General features: G+C 42.6%; 3 protein-coding genes across 3 annotated transcripts in view; 2 read left to right on the top strand and 1 right to left on the bottom strand.

The window, feature by feature from the left end:
- The window catches only part of LOC142891081 (NACHT, LRR and PYD domains-containing protein 14-like), a 407498-nt gene that overhangs the window by 164595 nt on the left and 222798 nt on the right, over positions 1-20105 (top strand). The window lies entirely within an intron of this gene.
- The window catches only part of LOC142891194 (NLR family CARD domain-containing protein 3-like), a 331599-nt gene that overhangs the window by 95211 nt on the left and 216283 nt on the right, over positions 1-20105 (top strand). The window lies entirely within an intron of this gene.
- LOC142891171 (NACHT, LRR and PYD domains-containing protein 14-like) overlaps positions 17715-20105 on the bottom strand; it is a 261301-nt gene continuing 258910 nt past the window's right edge. The window contains exon 11 of the mRNA XM_076030607.1: positions 17715-17835. Within this exon, the coding sequence (XP_075886722.1) occupies positions 17730-17835 (106 nt within the window). The 3' untranslated portion in view covers positions 17715-17729. The remainder of the gene's footprint in view (positions 17836-20105) is intronic.

Genomic DNA, 20105 nt, shown 5'->3' with positions numbered 1-20105 from the left:
TAGTGCACGTCGAGCCTTATCGCCTTCAGGCTAAAGCCACAAGGGGACGTGAGTCACGTTACAGAGTTCCAACCACAAACGGTGCACTGTCTTCCGTATGAAGGCGACGTCAGATGCAAATCCTTAAACCTGATTTTGTTGCATGCAGTAAATAGCAGATACACAAGCTCACCATGCATCACGTTCTTAACACATCGTGAGTTCGTGTATATGCTATTTACTAAGCAGTACACCAGTATGCCACTAAGTATAAATGAGGCTTTTGTTGATGTCTGTGTTGGTGTCTATATTGTTTTAAAACAATGCTGAGCAGATGTTGGTCAATGTGCCTATTTCAATGACAATATCTGTTCAGATCACTTCATGATTGCACTTTTGATGGGTCTCAGAACTATTGGGGTGTGTGCGTGCCCCTCTGATTGCCTAGTGTTATCTGTTTTTAATCACTTTGTGATTGCACTTTTGATGGTTCTCAAAAATAAAACCAAAGAAAGAATATTTTGTCTCTTAACTTGTAGAGTATAATAAACAGATTCCACTCAATTGGGAAGTCTAGGCTAGAGAGATATCAATCTGGTAAGTGATGGTAAGGAATGAGTTATTGTCAGGCCGGGACTTGGGGCAGGACTCAGACGCAGAGGATTAATGGGAAACAAGTAAATTTATTTCACACAAGCAATTGTCCGCAGATCAGAGAGATCAAATAAAACAGGCTATAAGAATCCTATTCTCACTGATAACAAAATCAAAATCACTCGCATGGAGGAAAAAGGACTGACTAACTAACAAAAGTACTATTCTAATGACAAAAAAAAAAAAAAAAAAATCACTCACAAGGAGGAAAAAGACTAACTAGTAAACAAAATCCTATTCTAATAACAAAACTTAGCATTAACAAAAAATCACTCAATCTCGAGGAACAACCGTCTTACTGTGGACTCTTAAGGCAAAGGCTGTGGCTGTGAACAGGTTCCGGACTAGACGTGACGGACGAAGACACTCTGGCACAAGACAAGGGGAACGCAGACTATTTGAACACACAAGGGAACAAGGCACAGCTGGAAACAATGGGTAATTGGGTCAGACGAACAGGTGGAACATGAGGAGGGGTTGTGATCTGAAACGAGAGGAAGTTGTCAAAATAAAACAGGAAATGACGAGACAAAACTCCAAGACAAGACAAAACCTCACCACGGTGTGACAGTTATTTTACAAAAGGGTTCGGCAAATGAACTGCTTTATGAATTCAATTGCACTTCATATGACCTGTCAACTTTTGGATTCAATGTAATTTTGGCCTTATTGATAAACATCTTCTAAAAAAAAAATTAACTGAACCTGGACCATAACCTTTAGTGATTTAATTGACAAAAGATTGACTAAAATTGATTTGAGTTTTAGTCGACTAAAACTATTAAAGATACAAAATGACTAAAATGTGACGAAAACCTTTTCAGTTTTAGTCGACTAAAGCTAGACTAAAACTACCAAGGAATACAAAATGACTAAAACGAAGAAGCATTTCGTCTATGACTAAGACTAAATCTAAAATGCCTGCCAAGAACAACACTGGCGCACAGAGGTGTAGAAAATAAAGCCAACAATGGCAGTGTGGGTACTATGAAGGATGAGGTGAATAGAGCAGTTCGCCACCAAAGAATTTTAAGAGACCATCCGAACTTCATGAGCCGTGTCAAGTTCTGAAGGGCGGTTCTTTTAGAACTCTGCTCTGAGCCACAGCCCTTCAGAACACCGTGCGAGAAGGAGCCGCGGTGCCAACAGTTGCTGACCATGCTGGAGTTCCTTCCAAAGAGAGGTCCCAGTCGACCCAGTCCAACCATGCCAGTTGTGTGTTACGGAATCATCCTTGTGTCAACCAAGTTGATCAAATTCCCGGCAGTTGATCTGGCCGACATTACAGCACAATTTGCAGCAAGAGGTTGATTTCCAAACGTAATCGGAGTTACGCAGCTGCACAGCCATTGCCATAAAGGCGCGATCACACGATTCATTCCATGAATCTAGATCAGTGGTGCACGCATGATGTAGCTATTAATATTGTGGCGAGAGATGCTGTCTTCAACAAATGATTGAGTGAAGCCGGTCTCCAGCTGGGATGGTGGGCAATGGTTGACTTTTTGGTGACTGAAAAGTGAATTAATTGTCTCGATGAATACCCTGACAAAAGTAAAAGACTGTGAAGAATTTAATATTTGCCAAACTTATTTTCAATTTTCTTTTTGTTTTATATTTTATTTGTATTTGGTTTTATACTGCCTGCCAATACTTTTTGTCTCTGAACAAAAAAGAGGCGGTTGTTGTTGCCCATTGTCTTACTTTTAAAAATAAATAAATAAATACACAAATCAAAACTTGCTGGACGTGCACTGACGTGTGTCTCATCTCTTCCAACTGTCATTCATTCATTGCCTTTAATATTAAATAAGACAGTAGCAAACAACAACTGACAACAAATTCTGAAGGTTTTTTTTTTAAGCCCACAAATTTCTTTGTGTGTTAAGCAGCCCCAAGTACGTCAATTAAAGACGTGCGTAATGTTTAGTGACTTGATTTTCGCTGGCGCACTGTACCATTTATAGTACGATAGTAGAGTAGAGTATATTTTTCTCTCTAAGATTTTAGAAAAAGTTGTTGCCAGGCAGCTTGTTGACTTCTTAAATGACAACAATCTGCTTGAGGCATTTCAGTCAGGTTTCAGAGTTGATCACAGCACTGAAACTGCACTGCTTAAGGTGAGTAATGATCTCTTGTGTGCATCTGACAGAGGTCTTCTCTCTGTTCTGGTCCTCCTAGATCTCATTGCAGCATTTGATACAGTTGACCATATCATTCATTTTAGGAGATTAGAAGATGCTATTGGCATCGAGGATCGGGCCTTAAACTGGTTTAGATCTTACTTGTCTGACCGTTTTCAGTTTGTTCATGTTCATAAGCATTCATCAGAACGTAGGAGGGTTAGTCATGGTGTGTCCCTCAAGGGTCTGTACTTGGGCCACTCCTTTTTAACATCTACATGTCACCTCTTGGTGACATCATTAGAAAGGATAACATCAGCTTCCATTCTTACGCAGATGACACACAGCTGTACTTGTCTTTTAAGGCAAATGAGGCTCATCAGTTGGCTGAATTGGAATCTTGTCTTAGTGACGTCAAAACCTGGATGACACAGAATTTCCTGTTGCTTGATACCAATAAAACTGAGGTCATTAAATTTGGCTCATGAGAGCTTAGGGACAGAGCCTTTGATGGACAATGTGGTCTATTTGGTTTTACACCCAGTTCTATTGTGAGGAACCTTGGAGTCACTTTTGATCAGGACCTGACCTTTAATACTCATATTCAGAATGTAGGGAGCTCAGCTTTCTTCCACTTAAGAAACATTGCCAAAATTCGAAGTTTCTTGTCCTTCAAAGATGAAGAAAAAATAATCCATGCTTTTGTTACGTCTAGGCTAGATTACTGTAACCCAGTACTAGCAGGATGCCCAAATTCATCCCTTAGGACATTACAGTTAATCCAAAACTCTGCGGCACGATTGTTAACCGGAACTAAAAGGAGGCAGCATATTACTCCAATCTTAGCTTCCTTGCATTGGCTGCCAGTCAAATTTAGAATTGAATTTAAGATTCTAGTTTTAACTTACAAAGCTCTTCATTCTCAGGCTCCTTCTTATATTAGAGGACTAATTGAACTTTATCATCCTCCAAGAGCCCTTCACTCTGAGGATTCAGGACTTTCAGTTATCCCAAAAATTTCTAGAGTTAGATCAGGAGGTAGGTGTTTCAGTTTCCTGGCACCTTTATTTTGGAATCATCTTCCAGCCTCGGTGAGGGGGGCAGACACAGTTAGTTTATTAAAGAGTAGACTTAAGACCTTCCTTTTTCTTAAAGATTATAGTTAGATTCCATCCACTGTCAGTTAAGCTGCTATAGGCTTACGCCGTGGAGGGAGATCTTTCGCTCCCGTTACAGGGATCGTTGCTCTGTGCAGGCGGAGCTTCTATCACTTTCCTCACCCAATCAACCTTTGACTCTATCTACTCTGTCCAAACTTGCTCTCATTATGCTTTGCATAGTATGCTCGATATGCATGATACTGCCGCAGTCCCTGTGTCCCCGGCAGGTGATGACCACTGCGCCAGGAGGTGGATTGTGCTGTCCTGGGGGTCTTGGTGTCATCGCTTCATCCCACCACCACGCTTAGGACCTAGACTTGTCCTATCGGCAGATTGTTCATCGAGATAGGCTTTTGCCTTCCAAAGCATGGACACTTACATTCCACAGTTTTGCCACTTTATACCTCAGGAGTTAAGGAGGAGGTACCGGGGAAGCCGTGCTGGGGTGAAACGCAGGGCTAAGCCTACAGCAAGAAAACAAAGATTCAAGCCACCGATTCCCTCAGTGCTGATGGGGAATGTAAATGCTTTGCCTAATAAGATGGACAAGTTGGCAGCTCTGGTTAAAAACCAACAGATTTACCGAGAGAGCTGCTTGATATTCCTCACGGAGACCTGGCTAACTTCGCACGTACCTGACGGTAACATAGAGCTACCCGGTTTCGCTACAGTGAGGGCAGATCGAGACACCAGCGCCAGCGGGAAGAGTAAAGGTGGGGGGCTTGTGGTGTACGTGAACGACAGATGGAGTAACCCAGGACATTGCCGTATTAAATCTGTCATGTGCTGCCGTGATTGTGAGCTGCTAGCCGTTAGCCTAAGACCGTACTACTTACAGAGGGAGTTAATGCAGGTCATTGCGATCTGCGTCTACATTCCTCCGAGGGCTAATGTTGAGGCGGCACTTGACATAGTGCATTCCACGACTGAGGGGCTACAGACACAACACCCAGAGGCTCTAGTCATCATCTCGGGGGACTTCAATCACGTCAACTTGGACTCCATCATGCCAGTCATGTATCAGTACGTGGACTGTCCAACCCGGAACAACAGGACCATTGACCTGCTCTACGCCAACGTGAGGGATGCCTACTCGGCCACGCCCCTCCCACCCCTGGGGAAGTCCGACCACATCCTTGTCTATCTGCAGCCCAGGTACACGCCACTAGTGAGGAGACAGCCCATTACCACAAGAACTCTGGAAACCAGAGGCTGAGGAAGTGCTGAGAGACTGCTTCAGTTGCACCGACTGGAGCGTGCTGCTTGATCCTCACGGTCAAGACATTGAGGAAGTTACACAGTGCCTGACGGAGTATATCAACTTCTGCACTGACATTGCTGTGCCTGCCAACGAAGTACACTGCTTTTCCAATAACAAACCGTGGATCACTGGCGAGGTGAAGGCAGTACTCAACAGGAAAAAGAGGGCGTTCAGGAACAAAGACACAGGGGAGATAAAGGCTGTACAGAAAGAACTGAAAATATCTTTAAGGGAGGCCAAAAAGGCTTACAAAAATAGACTGGAGGGAAAGCTGAGACTGAACAACATCCAAGAGGTGTGGGATGGCATGAAAACCATCACTGGGTGCAAAAAAACAGCAGTAAGGGCTGAAGGAAGTGTAGCGAGGGCTAATGAGCTGAACACCTTCTTCAACCGATTCAACTCAGGTGCCTCCTCATCCCCTTCCACCACCACATCATCTACAGCTGCACCTCCTCCAGTAGTTCTCTCCCTCCCTCCTAGCAGCCCACTCCCCTGGTCCCCTCAATTTCCCCAATCTCCCCATCCACCTCCTCCACCCAACACAGTGTCCACCTCATCCATCATCTCTTCCCCAGCCTCTCACCCTATTCCCACCCACCCCATCCCCTTCCTCTCTGCTCATCAGGTGAGAGGTGTGCTGAGAAGCCTTAACCCCAGGAAAGCAGCCAGTCCTGATCTGGTGAGCCCCAGACCCCTGAGAGCCTGTGCTGAGGAGCTTGGCGACCCTCTTCAGCAGGTCTTCAATCTGAGTCTGCACCTGGGGAAAGTCCCCTCCTTGTGGAAGACTTCCTGCATTATTCCTGTCCCCAAGATAAAACAACCAAGGGTCCCCAATGACTTCCGTCCCATCGCCCTCACTTATCAGGTAATGAAGTCCCTGGAGAGACGGGTACTGCACCACCTGAGGACACAGGTGCAGCAGACTCAAGACCCACTCCAGTTTGCCTACAGGGAGAAGATGGGAGTGGAGGACGCGGTCCTGTATCTCCTCCACCGAACCCACTCCTATCTTGAGGAGGGAGGTTGCACTGTGAGAATTATCTTCTTTGACTTCTCTAGCGCGTTTAACACCATTCAGCCATCACTTCTGCAGGAAAAACTGGCTTCCATGCATGTGGACCCCTCCCACATCTCCTGGATAGCTGACTACCTGACCGACAGACCACAATTTGTTAGGATGGGTAGCAGTATATCCAGCACCACCTTTGTCTTTGTACATGAGGCCCCTGGTCTCTGATTCCAGAGTTTTAGTTTTAAGCGTGTATTGCTTTTTTTCCCCATGATTTCGCCAATAGTCTCACCTCTCACATAAGCTTTTAGGGATTCCCACACAGCTGTTGGAAAGGCAGTCTCTCTATTAATGCTGATAAAACTGCCAATTTTGTTGCTGATAAGTTTAACATAATCTGTGGGAATCACCAAAGTCTATAACTACCAGTAGCGTTCTTGTGCACCATCTTGAGCATTAGAGGGGCATGGTCTGAGTGTGTCATAGCTAGATATTCGTATGAGGATACAAGGTGCAGTCTGTCAGCATGAGCTAGAAAAATATCAATTCTGGACTAGCTTTTGTGAGCGTGTGAGTAGAACGAGTACTCATGTAGCGACTTGTGTTTCTCTCTCCATAAATCTACCAGTTTGGCTGCTTGGGACAGGGTTTTGGCATTAGAGGATGACCGATCTTTGGATGGGTCCAGAACTAAGTTCATGTCACCACCTGTTACGAACCCAGTTACTCTAGGGTCAAGGGTTGCAACATAAATTAACAAACCAGAGGGCAGCCAAGCATTGAGGAGGCAAAATAAGAGGGTCAACACAGGATTAAGAGTAGGAACATGTTTTTCTTTACTCTTGTTCTTTTTTATTTAGCTATTTACAAGGGTGAAAATGTACCAAAACAAAAATAAGCCACTGCCAGGGGGCCATGGGTGTTGCCAAAATAATAATCTCAAGCAGCTAGGAGGGGGTGGGGGGCACACACTAAACTAACTAACTAATTAACATTTCAAGAAAACAAAAGCCTGGCTGCCTAACTACTCTATCTGTGCGAATGAAATACAAAGGTGGCAACCACCCCTTACCTGGTGTGACTAACAAAGTTGGAAGTCTACGTGATGCCTATGTATGGAGGCCCCCTTTCTTACCTGTCCCAAAAATGGCAAAACTAGTGTGGCAACACAAAGGAGCAGTGTGTGGGAGGGGAGAAGATAATGTTGATGAATTTACAGAATGTAAGGGGGTTATTGTTAAGGAGTAGGGATATGGGATGACAACGCCACCTCAAGTTGTGTTTGAGGAATAAAATAATGAAAGGCACACAGGTTTCGTCTACAAATGAGCTGAGACGTGGTTTACAAAGAAAGACAAGGCTTTATTATTATTATTGTTTAAGGGAAATGCATCTAAACAAAAAGGAATCCCAGCAGTTACGGATTGGAATCAACTAAACTCAGAAAAAGGAAAACAAATTTATAAGTAAACTACCAATACCAAAAACACAGGAGGGGAAGCGCCGTTCAACACAAACAACTTACGAACAACGGGGAACAATTAAACAACAAATATCAAAGCAAATGGACAAATCAAATTCTCAAACTCAAAAAAAGGGGAAAGGATCTTCAAAATAAAAGGGGCCAACGATTCAAACAAGGGGAAGAGACTGGTCAAAACAAAAGCAGGACAGGCTGACACGACACGGGGGGGGGGGCAACAGAAACAAAATGACTCACGGAAGGTGATGATGGTGTTCAGGGCTGAGGCCACCTAGATCTAGCAGGAGCAGGTTGGATGGGGACGGAAGCCCGGGGAGTCACCCCAATCACACGTGCACAAACGCTCGCATCCCAGTGGGCAGTCAGAATTGGGTGGTGACGACACAGCAAACTAAAACAAAAAGGGATACCACCACCCGTCCACACCTGTCGACCTCAGCCTCTGAATAACAAAAATAAACAATTAGGAAGGATCACGGATGCGGAATCAATGGTTACACACACACACACACACACACTAGGTATACATTCAAATAAACAAAAATACACAATTAAATCAACAATGCAACAAAACGAAAATTAAACAACCAAAACAATCAGAAGTGGTTAGGTGGCCACTACACGCCGACTGTCACACGCCAAACGGCTGCGTATTTCGGGTCTTAATAGATGACGTGATCGGAAACTTCGGCGTCAGCAAAGCAGCAGTACAGTTGACTGGTTTTTAGGGGCTGTCAGTACAGCGGCAAAGCCATGTTTCTTGGCGGTATCTACAAAAACAAACAATGCCATTAACGTGGTTTGATCAGCTGTTAGATGCTAGTGACGAAACTCAAAAAAATTAAATACTCACCGGAAGTTGTAAGAAGCAGCACATGCCGAAAGAGCCACGGCGCACTACATGTCAAACCCTAAAAATAAACCATACAATCTAAAAACAAGTACCCCAAAACAATTAAAAACAAAGTCCGCAGAGGCAACCATACCTGAGGCAGACGCGGACGGGCGCAAGGAAGCGTGACCACGGCAGCGGAAGTGACGTGACGGGGCGTCAAAGTGTAGTAAAAGCCAACTGTTTCCACCCCTCTCTTTATAGCACGGCAACCCCCTAATCACTGGCTGACAGGCCAGGCAATCAGTGGTTCGGGCATGACTATGATGCCACACTAGGAGAAACAAACAGGAAGGCCTCATAAGCAACGGTCATGTGGCTGGTGTGAATCATGGAGAAAGAGAGAAAAGGGCTCTGGAACCCGCCCTTTTATAGCGCAGCTGATGGTTGCTCTCTGATCAGCAGCAGGTGAGGTGGCTGGGAGATGCAGCAGATGATGGGGGTGATGGCAAACTCAGGCCTGCAGAGAGCGACAGAGGGAGGGAGAGAAAGAACAAAACAAACCCAAGAAACACCATACAACTAAAACAAGAAGGGGAACGTAACATCACCTGTGATGAGTTCACTAGCATGACAGGTTAGTGTGAAAAATAAACTTTGAAAGAAAAGAGGGCAGTCATAGTTTGGGCCATAAATATTGACTAGCGTGATGGATTCACCCGCTAGGGAGACTTTAATTATTAAGTATCTGCCTTGTTTGTCTTTCTCAACATTATCCACTAGTAGAGGGACATTTTTACCTATCAATGTGGCAACCCCTCAAGATTGGGAAGTGAAGGAAGAGTAAAAGGTCTGCCTTTGCCACTGGCGTGTTAGGGTGAATTTCAATTCCTCCCTTAACCCTCAATCTCAACCCTCAATCTCAAAAATGCACGCTCCCGCGAGGTGCAAGTCCTGTCCCGATTCTAAGAACGCCAAGTTGTGGACGGGTTTAAGGGCTGTATCGCCCTCAATATTGAGATTCTCCGGCACCACCCTTGGGAGTCAGGGCTACCCAGAAGGCATTGCGTATTTTCGCCTAGACATCTTCGAAAAAGATGGCGATGAAAAAGCGAGCTACAAATGGAAGTATTTTCTTAGTTAATAAAGATATAAATATTACGAAACCATTTTATTGTCTTAGTTTAAGAGTTTTTTTATGGATTATTGACATCGTTGTTGCGTAACATTTTTTTTTGTCAGCCGGACCAGTGGTCCCGGCTTCGCGTTACTTGTATACCTCGTTGTGTAGCGATGGAGGACTTCTTCCTTTTTCATTGTCTTTTTCTTCTTCTCCTTCTTCTTCATCGTTGTCGTCCTCTTGACAGACTGGACGTAGCTTTGGCGTAAGGCCCTTGGAATTGGCCCTTAGTCTAATATGCTTTGCATCAGTTAGATGAGTCTCCTGTAATCGAGCTATGTCTATTTTGTGGTTTCTCAGAAAGTTAAGTACCTCTCTGCTTTATGGCAGGTCTTTGATGCCATACGTGTCCCATGTTAAATACTTAAAAGTGTTGTGGAGGGAGGATGATTGTTTAATCTAACTGATCAAACTCCCTAAGGAATGAAACGGAATGCCAAATATATAAACATGGATTTTACATGCAGTTCTTACTCTGGCCGCTAGAGGGACTCCGAGGGGACAGGGAGGACGCGTGACGCCGTCCCTGTTCCCACGGACGGACCGACTCGGGACAGAGGAAAGAATATTTGATATGAAAATTTTCGGAGCACCACCTTCTCTTGATTGTTAGTATGAGCAAGAAACACTAGAACCAGTCTCAGTACCGTTTCACCTTAACGGTGAGTTCTTGGCCGGTACGCAGGAATTTGAACCACACTTTAATAACCCAGTCAAACAACGACGTCAGGCTCAATGCACATTTATTTTAACAAACATCAAACAATTTAAACGAGGCAGTATGACATAGAATGACCACAAAAACACCACCAGCAACGAAAAGTATCTAAGCGTGTTGTGCGTGTGTGTTGTGTGGGCGTGTGTGACTGGGAACGGACCCTAAACTGAGACCTAAAGTAGCAAAATAAAAGGGGAAGAAAAATGATGACCTATCGGCTGTTAGAACAGCCAACCAGACTGTTTACGGGGTTTAGAATTTAAGACTAAATTTATTATGATTCATTCCAGACTTCAGAACAAAAAGCGAGTGACAAGGCTTACGTTGGATGAGCGTCGGCCCGCAGGGGATCGGGAGATCGCTGCTTGATGGTCCTCCAAGGTGGTCCTGGGAGATCGTACCGGGCCGTTCGGGTCCGGCAGCACGCAGGGAGCTCAGATGGACGCACCAAGCTCAGACGCTGGAAGCCCGTTCTGCTCTTGTCTGGGAGATGTCTTCACTGGCAGTTCAGCATCGACGTGCGCTCTTCTTTGCGTAATCCGAGATAAGTGCGGTGATCAAATGAACTACTCGGTTCCATGCGGCACTACAATCCCCCACTCGATCCGGATGGTCTCGGCGTAGCCAAGGAATGCGAAACGTTGAGCCAATTAAAAACAGAAAAAGGAAAAATGACAAAAATCGGTCTCCAGATCGTGGAAGGGAAAAATTGAAAAAGGTAAAAATTAAAATGAAAGTAGCGATCTCGGAGCGAGTCTTAGGGCTGTCAGCTGCCGCCTTAAATAAGCAAAAAGTTGGCTTAATCCCGACGCAAAAATGATTCAAACAAAAACGAACAATTACGACAAAAACGAAGTAAGTACAAGAGGGAAAACAAATGAAAACAAGGCCTTCACAAAACGAGGGATGAGAAATTTCTGAACAGCACAGTGAGATTCACTAGCTTAAAGTTTCGGGACGGGGGCGGTATCCCGCTCTCCGAGAGCTGATGAAAAGGCCGTTCAGACCCTAAAACTGGTAGGTCCGCCTACGCAAGTTGTGTATGATGTAGTGTAGGTTTCGTTGCTGGTAAATCAATAAACCAATTAAACCGACCATGACTGGAACAGGCACAGGATGAATAAACACAATCACATAGCCCCTTTTCTGAACTGGGACAACGAAAACGAAAATGAAATAACTAAACGGATAGAAACGACACAAGCATATTGAACCGTCTTAATTATAAAGTACCACATATATCAACACATGTATAAACCTAATCTAAACACACATACCTGAAAACGAGATTTTAATGAAACAGGGTAACAGAAGGCATAAACAAATCTTTATTTTACTTTTGCCGACATAACTAAAGATATATGAAACACAGATTACCGACGTATATGAGTGTATGTATCTATATTATATATATATATATATATATATATATATATATATATATATATATATATATATATATATATATATATATATATATATGTATGTATGTATGTATGTATGTATGTATGTATGTATGTATGTATGTATGTATGTATGTATATATATATATATATATATATATATATATATATATATATATATATATACATATATATATATATATTTATGTATATATATATATATATATATATATATATATATATACACATATACATATATATATATATATATATTTATGTATATATATATATATATATATATATATATATATATATACACATATACATATATATATATATATATATATATATATATATATATATGTATGTATGTATGTATATATATATATATATATATATATATATATATATATATATATATATATATATATGTGCATATGTATATATATATATATATATATATATATATATATATATATATATATATATATATATATATATATGTGCATATGTATATGTGTGTAATGCTAGAGATAGCTAAGACACGAGTGTGCCATAGTTGTAACCCTAGTGAGAGTGAATGTTGTTAGAGTGTAGCATGGGACATGTAAGAGAAATGTGAGAAGGAAAGAATTAACTGTGTAACGCAGAGGGAGATAAACTGATGAAACATTTGTCCAAGTCTAAATCACCCCCCAGAGGCACTTCCTATTCCTGCCTCTTGAGGGCACTGTGGCTCCACCTGAAGTTCCATTGTACTCAGATCTCCTTCAGGATGGAATCCTGGGTTGGCCAAACCTTGAGCTAGGGAAACCATTCAAAGTCCATTTGTGCTTTAATTTTGACAACAATTGTGAATACGTGAGTTTGAAGTGTCCCTGTGGAGAAGAAAATACAGTTTTTAACATTTTGCAAATGTGAGTCCTTCATGAACATCTGGTGTTGTTGTTCAAAGCTGAGGAATGTGCTGGAGCAGATAAGAGTCGTAAACTTTGGGGATAGTTCCAAGCAGGACCCCTCGTTCCTGGCGCCAGGTCCCCTCGGACTGACTCCCCCCTGTGATTTGTGGGGAAAGTGTCTTCCTAAAGTGGGTATTTTATGGTCTCTCCTGACCCCAAATGAGATCTGATCATCAGAAGAGTCGCATCACAGCCAATCGGGTACCACCTCTGCGTCCTCCCAACGTGGTTCATCGGAAGGCCGTGCTGCAATAAATTCCTATTGTCCTGTGAAAAGAAGATTAGGCCCAGATGCGGCACTACAAAAGCTATAGCTGTCATTTTCCTGCTTTATTTCTACTCTGAGGCAATATATAATCCATAAACAATTAGGGCAATGAGTCCAGTCTTGTCTATGCAATACATTTTGTCTTGTACGCAGATTGAAAGTGTAAAAGAAAACAATAGTGCAAAAAACAAAGAGAGAAAAAAAAACATTAAGCCCCACGATCCCCCTTCTTGCCCCAACCCCCTCTGGAACTGAGGTAGTGCTGAACCCCTATTCTTCCTGACATTTTTTAATGCAGCTGAAACCTATATTGATACATCACTAAATGATGTCCGTCCTCCTAGAAACTTAGGTTGTCTATTAGCCATGAAACCAAGTTCACCACAGAAAGTTACACTCATTTGACGTGAGGTTGCACTGCAAGCATGTTAAACTATAGAAAAGAAAAACTCCCCATAATAAGACCGGAACTAGGTCCCTTCAGAACTGGCGATTTCAGATTATATATGCACACGTGAAATCACAAAGCCAAAAGTTTATGAATAGTAATCCTTTAAATAATTAAACTAATAAACCATTATTGATAACTAAACAAATCAACCTCTGTTCCAGGATAACCTGTACAAATGTTGTAAAGGAATGGAGTAGTATTTTTGATTTCGAGTCGACCAGTAATGGCATTACTGACTGTCACCTTTACATCTGGGCTCCACGACAGAGGTGAGAAAGTCCCATCAGTGTCTGTAAAAGGAGAGTATCTGACAGCCAGTCTGCGTGGCCAAAACGATACGGGAGAAAGCAGCACACAGTTTCTCCTAAATACAGCGCTCCGGCGTTGGAGCAAACACAACAAAAGGGCCACTGGCAAAACAGGTCCATGTCCGAAGTGTCTATTCCAGTTTACCTGTAGCGAGTTAGTTTTGAGACAGCAGGTCTGGGTGATATTTTTTTAGGTAGTTTTCAGCTGCCTGTGGAGTTGTGAAGGTGCGCCGTCCGCCCTCCAGATCCATTAGGAAGGTGGTTGGATGCAGTAGTCTGAAGGTGATGTTTTATTCTTTGAGTTTCCTTTACAGTGGCGCAAAAGCTTTTCTTTTCTTGTACAGAGCAGTTGACATATCTCTGAATATCATGATGGTCGAGTTGCCTTTATTGTCGTGGAATTGTGTTTTGGGCCGCCTCAATGATCTTGACTGTGCCAGAGAGGTGGAGCAGGTGGATCACAATGGTGCGGGGTGTGGCGCCATCTGCTGGACGTTGTAAAATAGACCTGTGAGCACGATCCCTTTCAAAAGTTTCCCCTTCGAAGTCTAGCAACTTGGGCAGCCATTCTTGTATAAATGCCCCTGTGTCTTTCCCCTCCACTCCTTCTGGAAAGCCGGTCAGCCTCACATTCTTCCTGCGGGCTTTATTTTCTAGGTCATCCAGTTGTTCTCTCAGATCATGGCTGTTAGCGCGTCATCAAACTCACATTGCTTCCCCTCGTTGCTCTTTACCCAATGCTTAATAGCTTCATTGTCTTTAGCGATCTTTTCCATCGTTTCAGAAAGCTTCTCTAGACGTCCTTCAATCATGAATTTGATCTTCTGTAATCCTTTCTCCATCTCCGACACGAACCACTGAGGTGCTTGCTGTGAAAGCTGTGGAGGAGTTTTTTGGCTGCGAGTTGTGGAGTTTTGGACCTGGACCAGTAGCAGACATCATCGGTAAATTGGGAGACTTTGGCGATGGTGGTTGGAGGGTAATAGATGTCAGAGATATAGAGGAGGAAGAGGAGGCGACTTAGGACTGCCCCTTGGGGGACTCCTGCTTGGGGGGTGAAGGATCTTGAGATGTTAAATGCAACTTTGACCTTAATTTGTCGGTTATTGAGGAAACTTGAGATGATTGACTGGGTGGGTTGTGGGAGTTTGAGATTGGAGTCCAGTATCCTGTATATGGGTCTGTTATGCCATACTTTGTCAAATGCTTTTTCTATGTCGAAAAATATTGCAAGGGTTATTTCTTTTTTGTTGAGATTTCTATGGATGTCTTCTGATAAGGGGAGGATGTTGTCTGTGGTGGCTCTTCCTTTTCTGACACCGGCTTGGTGAATTGCAATGAGGCCCATCGATTCAATGTGTTTGCTGAGGTGTGAAGTGAGTATTCTTTCAAACAGTTTTCCAATATGGCTGAGAAGGCTTATGGGGCGGTACGTGGTGACGTTGTGGGGGTCTTTTCCGGGTTTATGAATCATGGTGACAAGTGCAGTCTTCCAGGGCAAAGGGAAGTGTCCGGTGGTGATGCAGGAGGTGACGAGCAGTCCGAGGTGCCAGAGGTAAGTGAATGCTGCTTGTTTTATTAGGATGGTGTTGATTGTGTCTTCTCCTGATGCTTTATATTTCATTTTCTCCAAGTGCAATTTTATTTCTTGGGTGGTAACAGGCTTCGTGAGGGGGTGGTGCTCTGTGATGTCGTTCATTACATTTGTCTGTGATATCTTGTGTTATGTGATTTCCTTGTCCACCAGGGGCCCGTTGCACCAAACTAGGATAAGGGATTAAGCCGGGATATGTTGGTCATCCTGGATGAATTTATCCGTGATCCAGTTGCACAAAAGTAGGATAGGTGGAAGAGCAACATGTTATGGTATAAGTTACCATGGAGATTTATTCTGTGGAGTGAACCTGCTCCAGACCAGGCTAAATTCTAGGATCTATTTAATCTCACCCTGTATTTCAGTAAACAATCACCACCAACGGAAACCAATCGTTATTCCACTCAACACTACACATTATTATCACATTCAACTAGACTCACTGGCATTATTTCAACGTTTGGAATAATTTAATTATATCATTTCAACTTTTGGAATCACTTAATTTCAATCATTATCGAGAAATTAGTTGAGATAATGTTGCAATCATTTGATAATTTGTTACATAACTTATACTTTACCACGCATCATATATCAACTCAACTCAGCTCAACTTTATTGTCAAACATCACACACATACTGGACATATGTCATGAATGAAATTTCAGTCCTCACAGACCCACGGGGCAATAGGCAAAAAAAATAAAACAAATCAAATGATATTAAAATAAGCAAAAGACAAGATGGAGATATAAACAAGACAATATATAAAAATACACATCCTATATAAACATGAATACACATCAAAGAGTAACATGAGGTTCTTTTTTGTGACAGTTGACAGTCCTGTCACCAATGCCTCCAATAATTGATCATGCACCCTGGCTACTTGGCCAAATGGTTGGTGCGCATGACAATGACCTGGGAGTCTGGGGTTTGAAGCCTGCCCAGGCCCTTTGCGTCTTGCCACATTTATTGAGGTTTCTATTTACACCTCACAAGCTGCAAAACGTTAGTTTACTATCACTGTACTTTTTTTTTTCAATTCAATGTCATGAAATCTACTACCTTAAAGAATAGATATTTCAACTGTTCCCTCTTCTCAAGTTTTATTACCATAAAGTGTTTTAATATTTCTGAGGAGTTGCATTTCATGGTACATTAAGTGCATTTCTTCTATTCCTTATGAATGATGCCAGAGTTTCAACTTCCAACTAATCAAAGCACCAAGGTAGGATTACAGATAAAAGCATACAATGTGCATTGAAAGCATGCCTCAGCTCTAATTCAAGTTTTTTCTTCTTCTTTTTTCCTTCTCCATTTCAAGGTTGAGTTTTCTTATTGTTTTTCCTTTTTATTTCGGACTCTAATAAAATGTCTGCAGTCTTTACCTTCTTGTATTGTATGCCCAAATCAGCCAGTTGCATTTGCTGCTGTAGATGCTGGGCATACAATTGTCTGATAACTCATAAGTTCTGTTAACCCATGACAGTTAGCACAGTGGCAATTTTGCATAATGGAAATTTCCTTCCATTAATTCCCACTATGTTGCCAGGGTGGCTCTCTCCATACACAGCATCTGAGTCCTGTTACACAAATGAAATTTTGTGTGGGAACCAAATGATGCTAAAACAAAAGGTGAGCAGGCACCTTCTGCATATAACATACACTTGTGTATCTTAAATATTAGTTAGGGTTACCATTTTGCTGGATATTCTTGTATTTTATCGCAGAACCTTTTTTTTTTAAGCTCAAACGGAAATTCAGTGAAGTCAGCGAAGTCGTGTATTTATCAACATTGTTACAGTTTTTTGGAGCTACATTTACACAATTGCACTCACATCTGCAATAAATTCCACCTACAATTTCAACTGGTTCGTAGTCAGAGTATGACTTCGTTTTCGGATATGATTATTATTATTAACTATTATGATCGTAATTGCGATTGTTCCAGCGGAGGAGCGAGTTCGTATTTGTGCGCTTCCTATGCATTCAGACAGTCTGCGATACTTCGCCACGCTTTTCTCTCTGTTTTAACGCTGTGGTGGTGTTGCCTTTCTTCTGTATTTCTTCTTTTACCTCCTCATAAACCTCTGTTTATGATTTCCGCCTCGGACGGGAAAGGGACGCCGCTCTCGTTGTCATGGCAAATCCTTGATTCTGGATAACGGGGGTCTATCTGAGGAAGCCGCGTGCGTGCACTTATCCAGGATAGGTTTCACCTGGCTTGATGAATCCGTGTGCTCTCATCCTGGATGTGTTTTTGTGCAACCGATTAAGCCTGGACACACGGATTGTGGATTGGTTGAGCGCGGCTTAGTTACTCATCTTGGATGACGGAATCCTACTTTCGTGCAACGGGCCCCTGGAGTCTGAGGTGGGAGGGGTTGGACTTCAGAGCTGAGAGCAGCCAATCACAGCTGAGCTCTGACAAACTGGACCACTTCAACCTGAATAGAGAATAAATGATGGAGAGTTTATAATGATGGAGAGTTTTTCCAGGGTGTCATCACTCTGAAAATCAAAGTGAAATGTCGACTTCAGAATCTGACACTACAGAAACAGAGAGGGAGGGAGAGAGGGTGAGTGAATGAGCACTGCAGTCTGAAATCTGACCACTAGATAGCAGGATTTTACACACTGTGCCTTTAGACCAGGGCTATTCAACTAAAATTTCGAAAGGGCCAAATTTTTGGAAGGTTGTCCAGCCAATGGGCCACTCAATCGCCACACCATTAGTTGGTGTTTGTTGCACGTTAGACACATACAAATAGATCGAAAATTAAAAAAAAAAAATGATTTATTTGAAAACAGCTTTGTGCAACCAACATTGATGTTGTGCAAAATTAGAGGTAGCCTAACATCAATAAAGATGCAATAGCCATGAAAGGATGTAGTGCAAAATGTTGAAAGTATCAACAACATTCATGTACAATTGCTACAATTGGCTATTTGCTAAAAAAAACAAAAAAAAAACCACATTGCACAAAACAGAAAACTAGAGTTGGCTCTTAAGGCAAAAAATAATAGTACCAACAAGACCTGGGTACAACCACAGTTCACGGTTCACAGTGTATTGAAGTTATGACCTGGTCTTTTACTTTCGGATCAGCGACCACTTCTTCGACAGCAGCAAGCATGCACTCTTTCACCGTTTCACTGTCAGTGAACGGTCTTTTCTTTTTGCTCAAAATCCATGCAACATGCAAGGATGCGGCCATTGAGCTTTGACGCATATTGAGCGCACGGAATAACGTTGTCGAACGCCACTCATAGCTCTGAATAAGTTCTCTTCGCCCTAAGACAGCTGGGATAGGCTCCAGCAGACCCCCGTGACCCTGAATAGGAATAAGCGGGTATAGAAGATGGATGGATGGAAGTTCTCTTACTTTGGTCTGCCGTGCCGTGGATGCTGGTGGAAACTTGTTGTCAAAAGTTTGGTGCGTCGTCTTGAAGTGCCTCCTCACGTTATACACCTCATTAACGGAGCATACATCGAAGCACAAAAGGAACATGGGAAGTCCTTGAGCATTTGCTTTATCTACATAGTTATCTGTCCATTCGTCGTTGAATTTTCGATTTTCTGCATCCACCTTACGTCGCTTAGAAAGTGCCATGTTGTTTTAAATGATCGCGCTTGGCGTCTTGACCGGTACTGGCCCACGGGCCGTAAGTTGAATAGCCCTGCTTTAGACCATTCATTCATTCATCTTCTATACCCGCTTATTCCTATCCAGGGTCACGGGGGTCTGCTGGAGCCTATCCCAGCTGTCTTAGGGCGAAGGTAGGGTGACACCCTGGACAAGTCGCCAGTTCATCGCAGGGCCACATAGAAACAGACAACCATTCACACTCACATGCACACCTACGGACAATTTAGAATGTTCAGTTGACCTCACATGCATGCTTTTTGGACTGTGGGAGGAAGCCGGAGAACCCAGAGAGAACCCACGCAGACACAGGGAGAACATGCAAACTCCACACAGAAAGGTCCCAGGTCCGGCCCCGGAAACGAACCCACGACCTTCTCGCTGTGAGGCGGCAGCGCTGACCACTGCGCCACCGTGTCGCCCCGCCTTTAGACCAGTGCTTCTCAAACTTTTCTCTGTAGCGCCCCACCTTGGAGGAAGGAAATGTTTCATGCCCCCCCCTCTACCCAGACAAAATGGTGACAAAGTATTTTTTTTCAAATTTACTGAAACAACATAAAAGATGAACATTCCTCTCACCACCTTTACGCATTCTGCTGTGCAAATAATGTTTGACCTTTGGCACAACACTTTTTGTGATATCAAAACCAACATTCTTTTTTTATCATCAACATTCATTTCACATTCAATTCACTTTTCCCTTCATTTATGTTGTTCCAATAAACAACTTTAGCAAATCACTCTTTAGCAAATCACTCTTTGTGGCATCAAATCCTGAACATTACTTTTTAAACAAGAATACTTTCACTTTTCTGCTGTGCAAATATCTTTTCTGGCAAAGCACTTTTGTAACATCCAATAAAGAAAATGAACTTTTTATCATCAACATTCCTTCTGTTTTCTATCAAGTTATTCTGTTGTGCAAATAACCATTCATTCACTTCGCTAATACAAAAACAATGGAGTTGAATATGTAGATAAAAGAAGAAATGCAGGTATTTGGCAAGAGTAGTGAGAGTGTGTTAGAGTTACTGTATTAGTGGCTTCAATGGGCCTGTTTTGCTTTGCAC

This window comes from Nelusetta ayraudi, unplaced genomic scaffold (genome assembly GCF_046127955.1).
Source record: "Nelusetta ayraudi isolate G7.1 ecotype Tasmania unplaced genomic scaffold, CSIRO-AGI_Nayr_v1 ptg000028l, whole genome shotgun sequence".
Lineage (NCBI taxonomy): Eukaryota > Metazoa > Chordata > Actinopteri > Tetraodontiformes > Monacanthidae > Nelusetta > Nelusetta ayraudi.
This window is presented reverse-complemented; position numbering and strand designations above follow the sequence as displayed.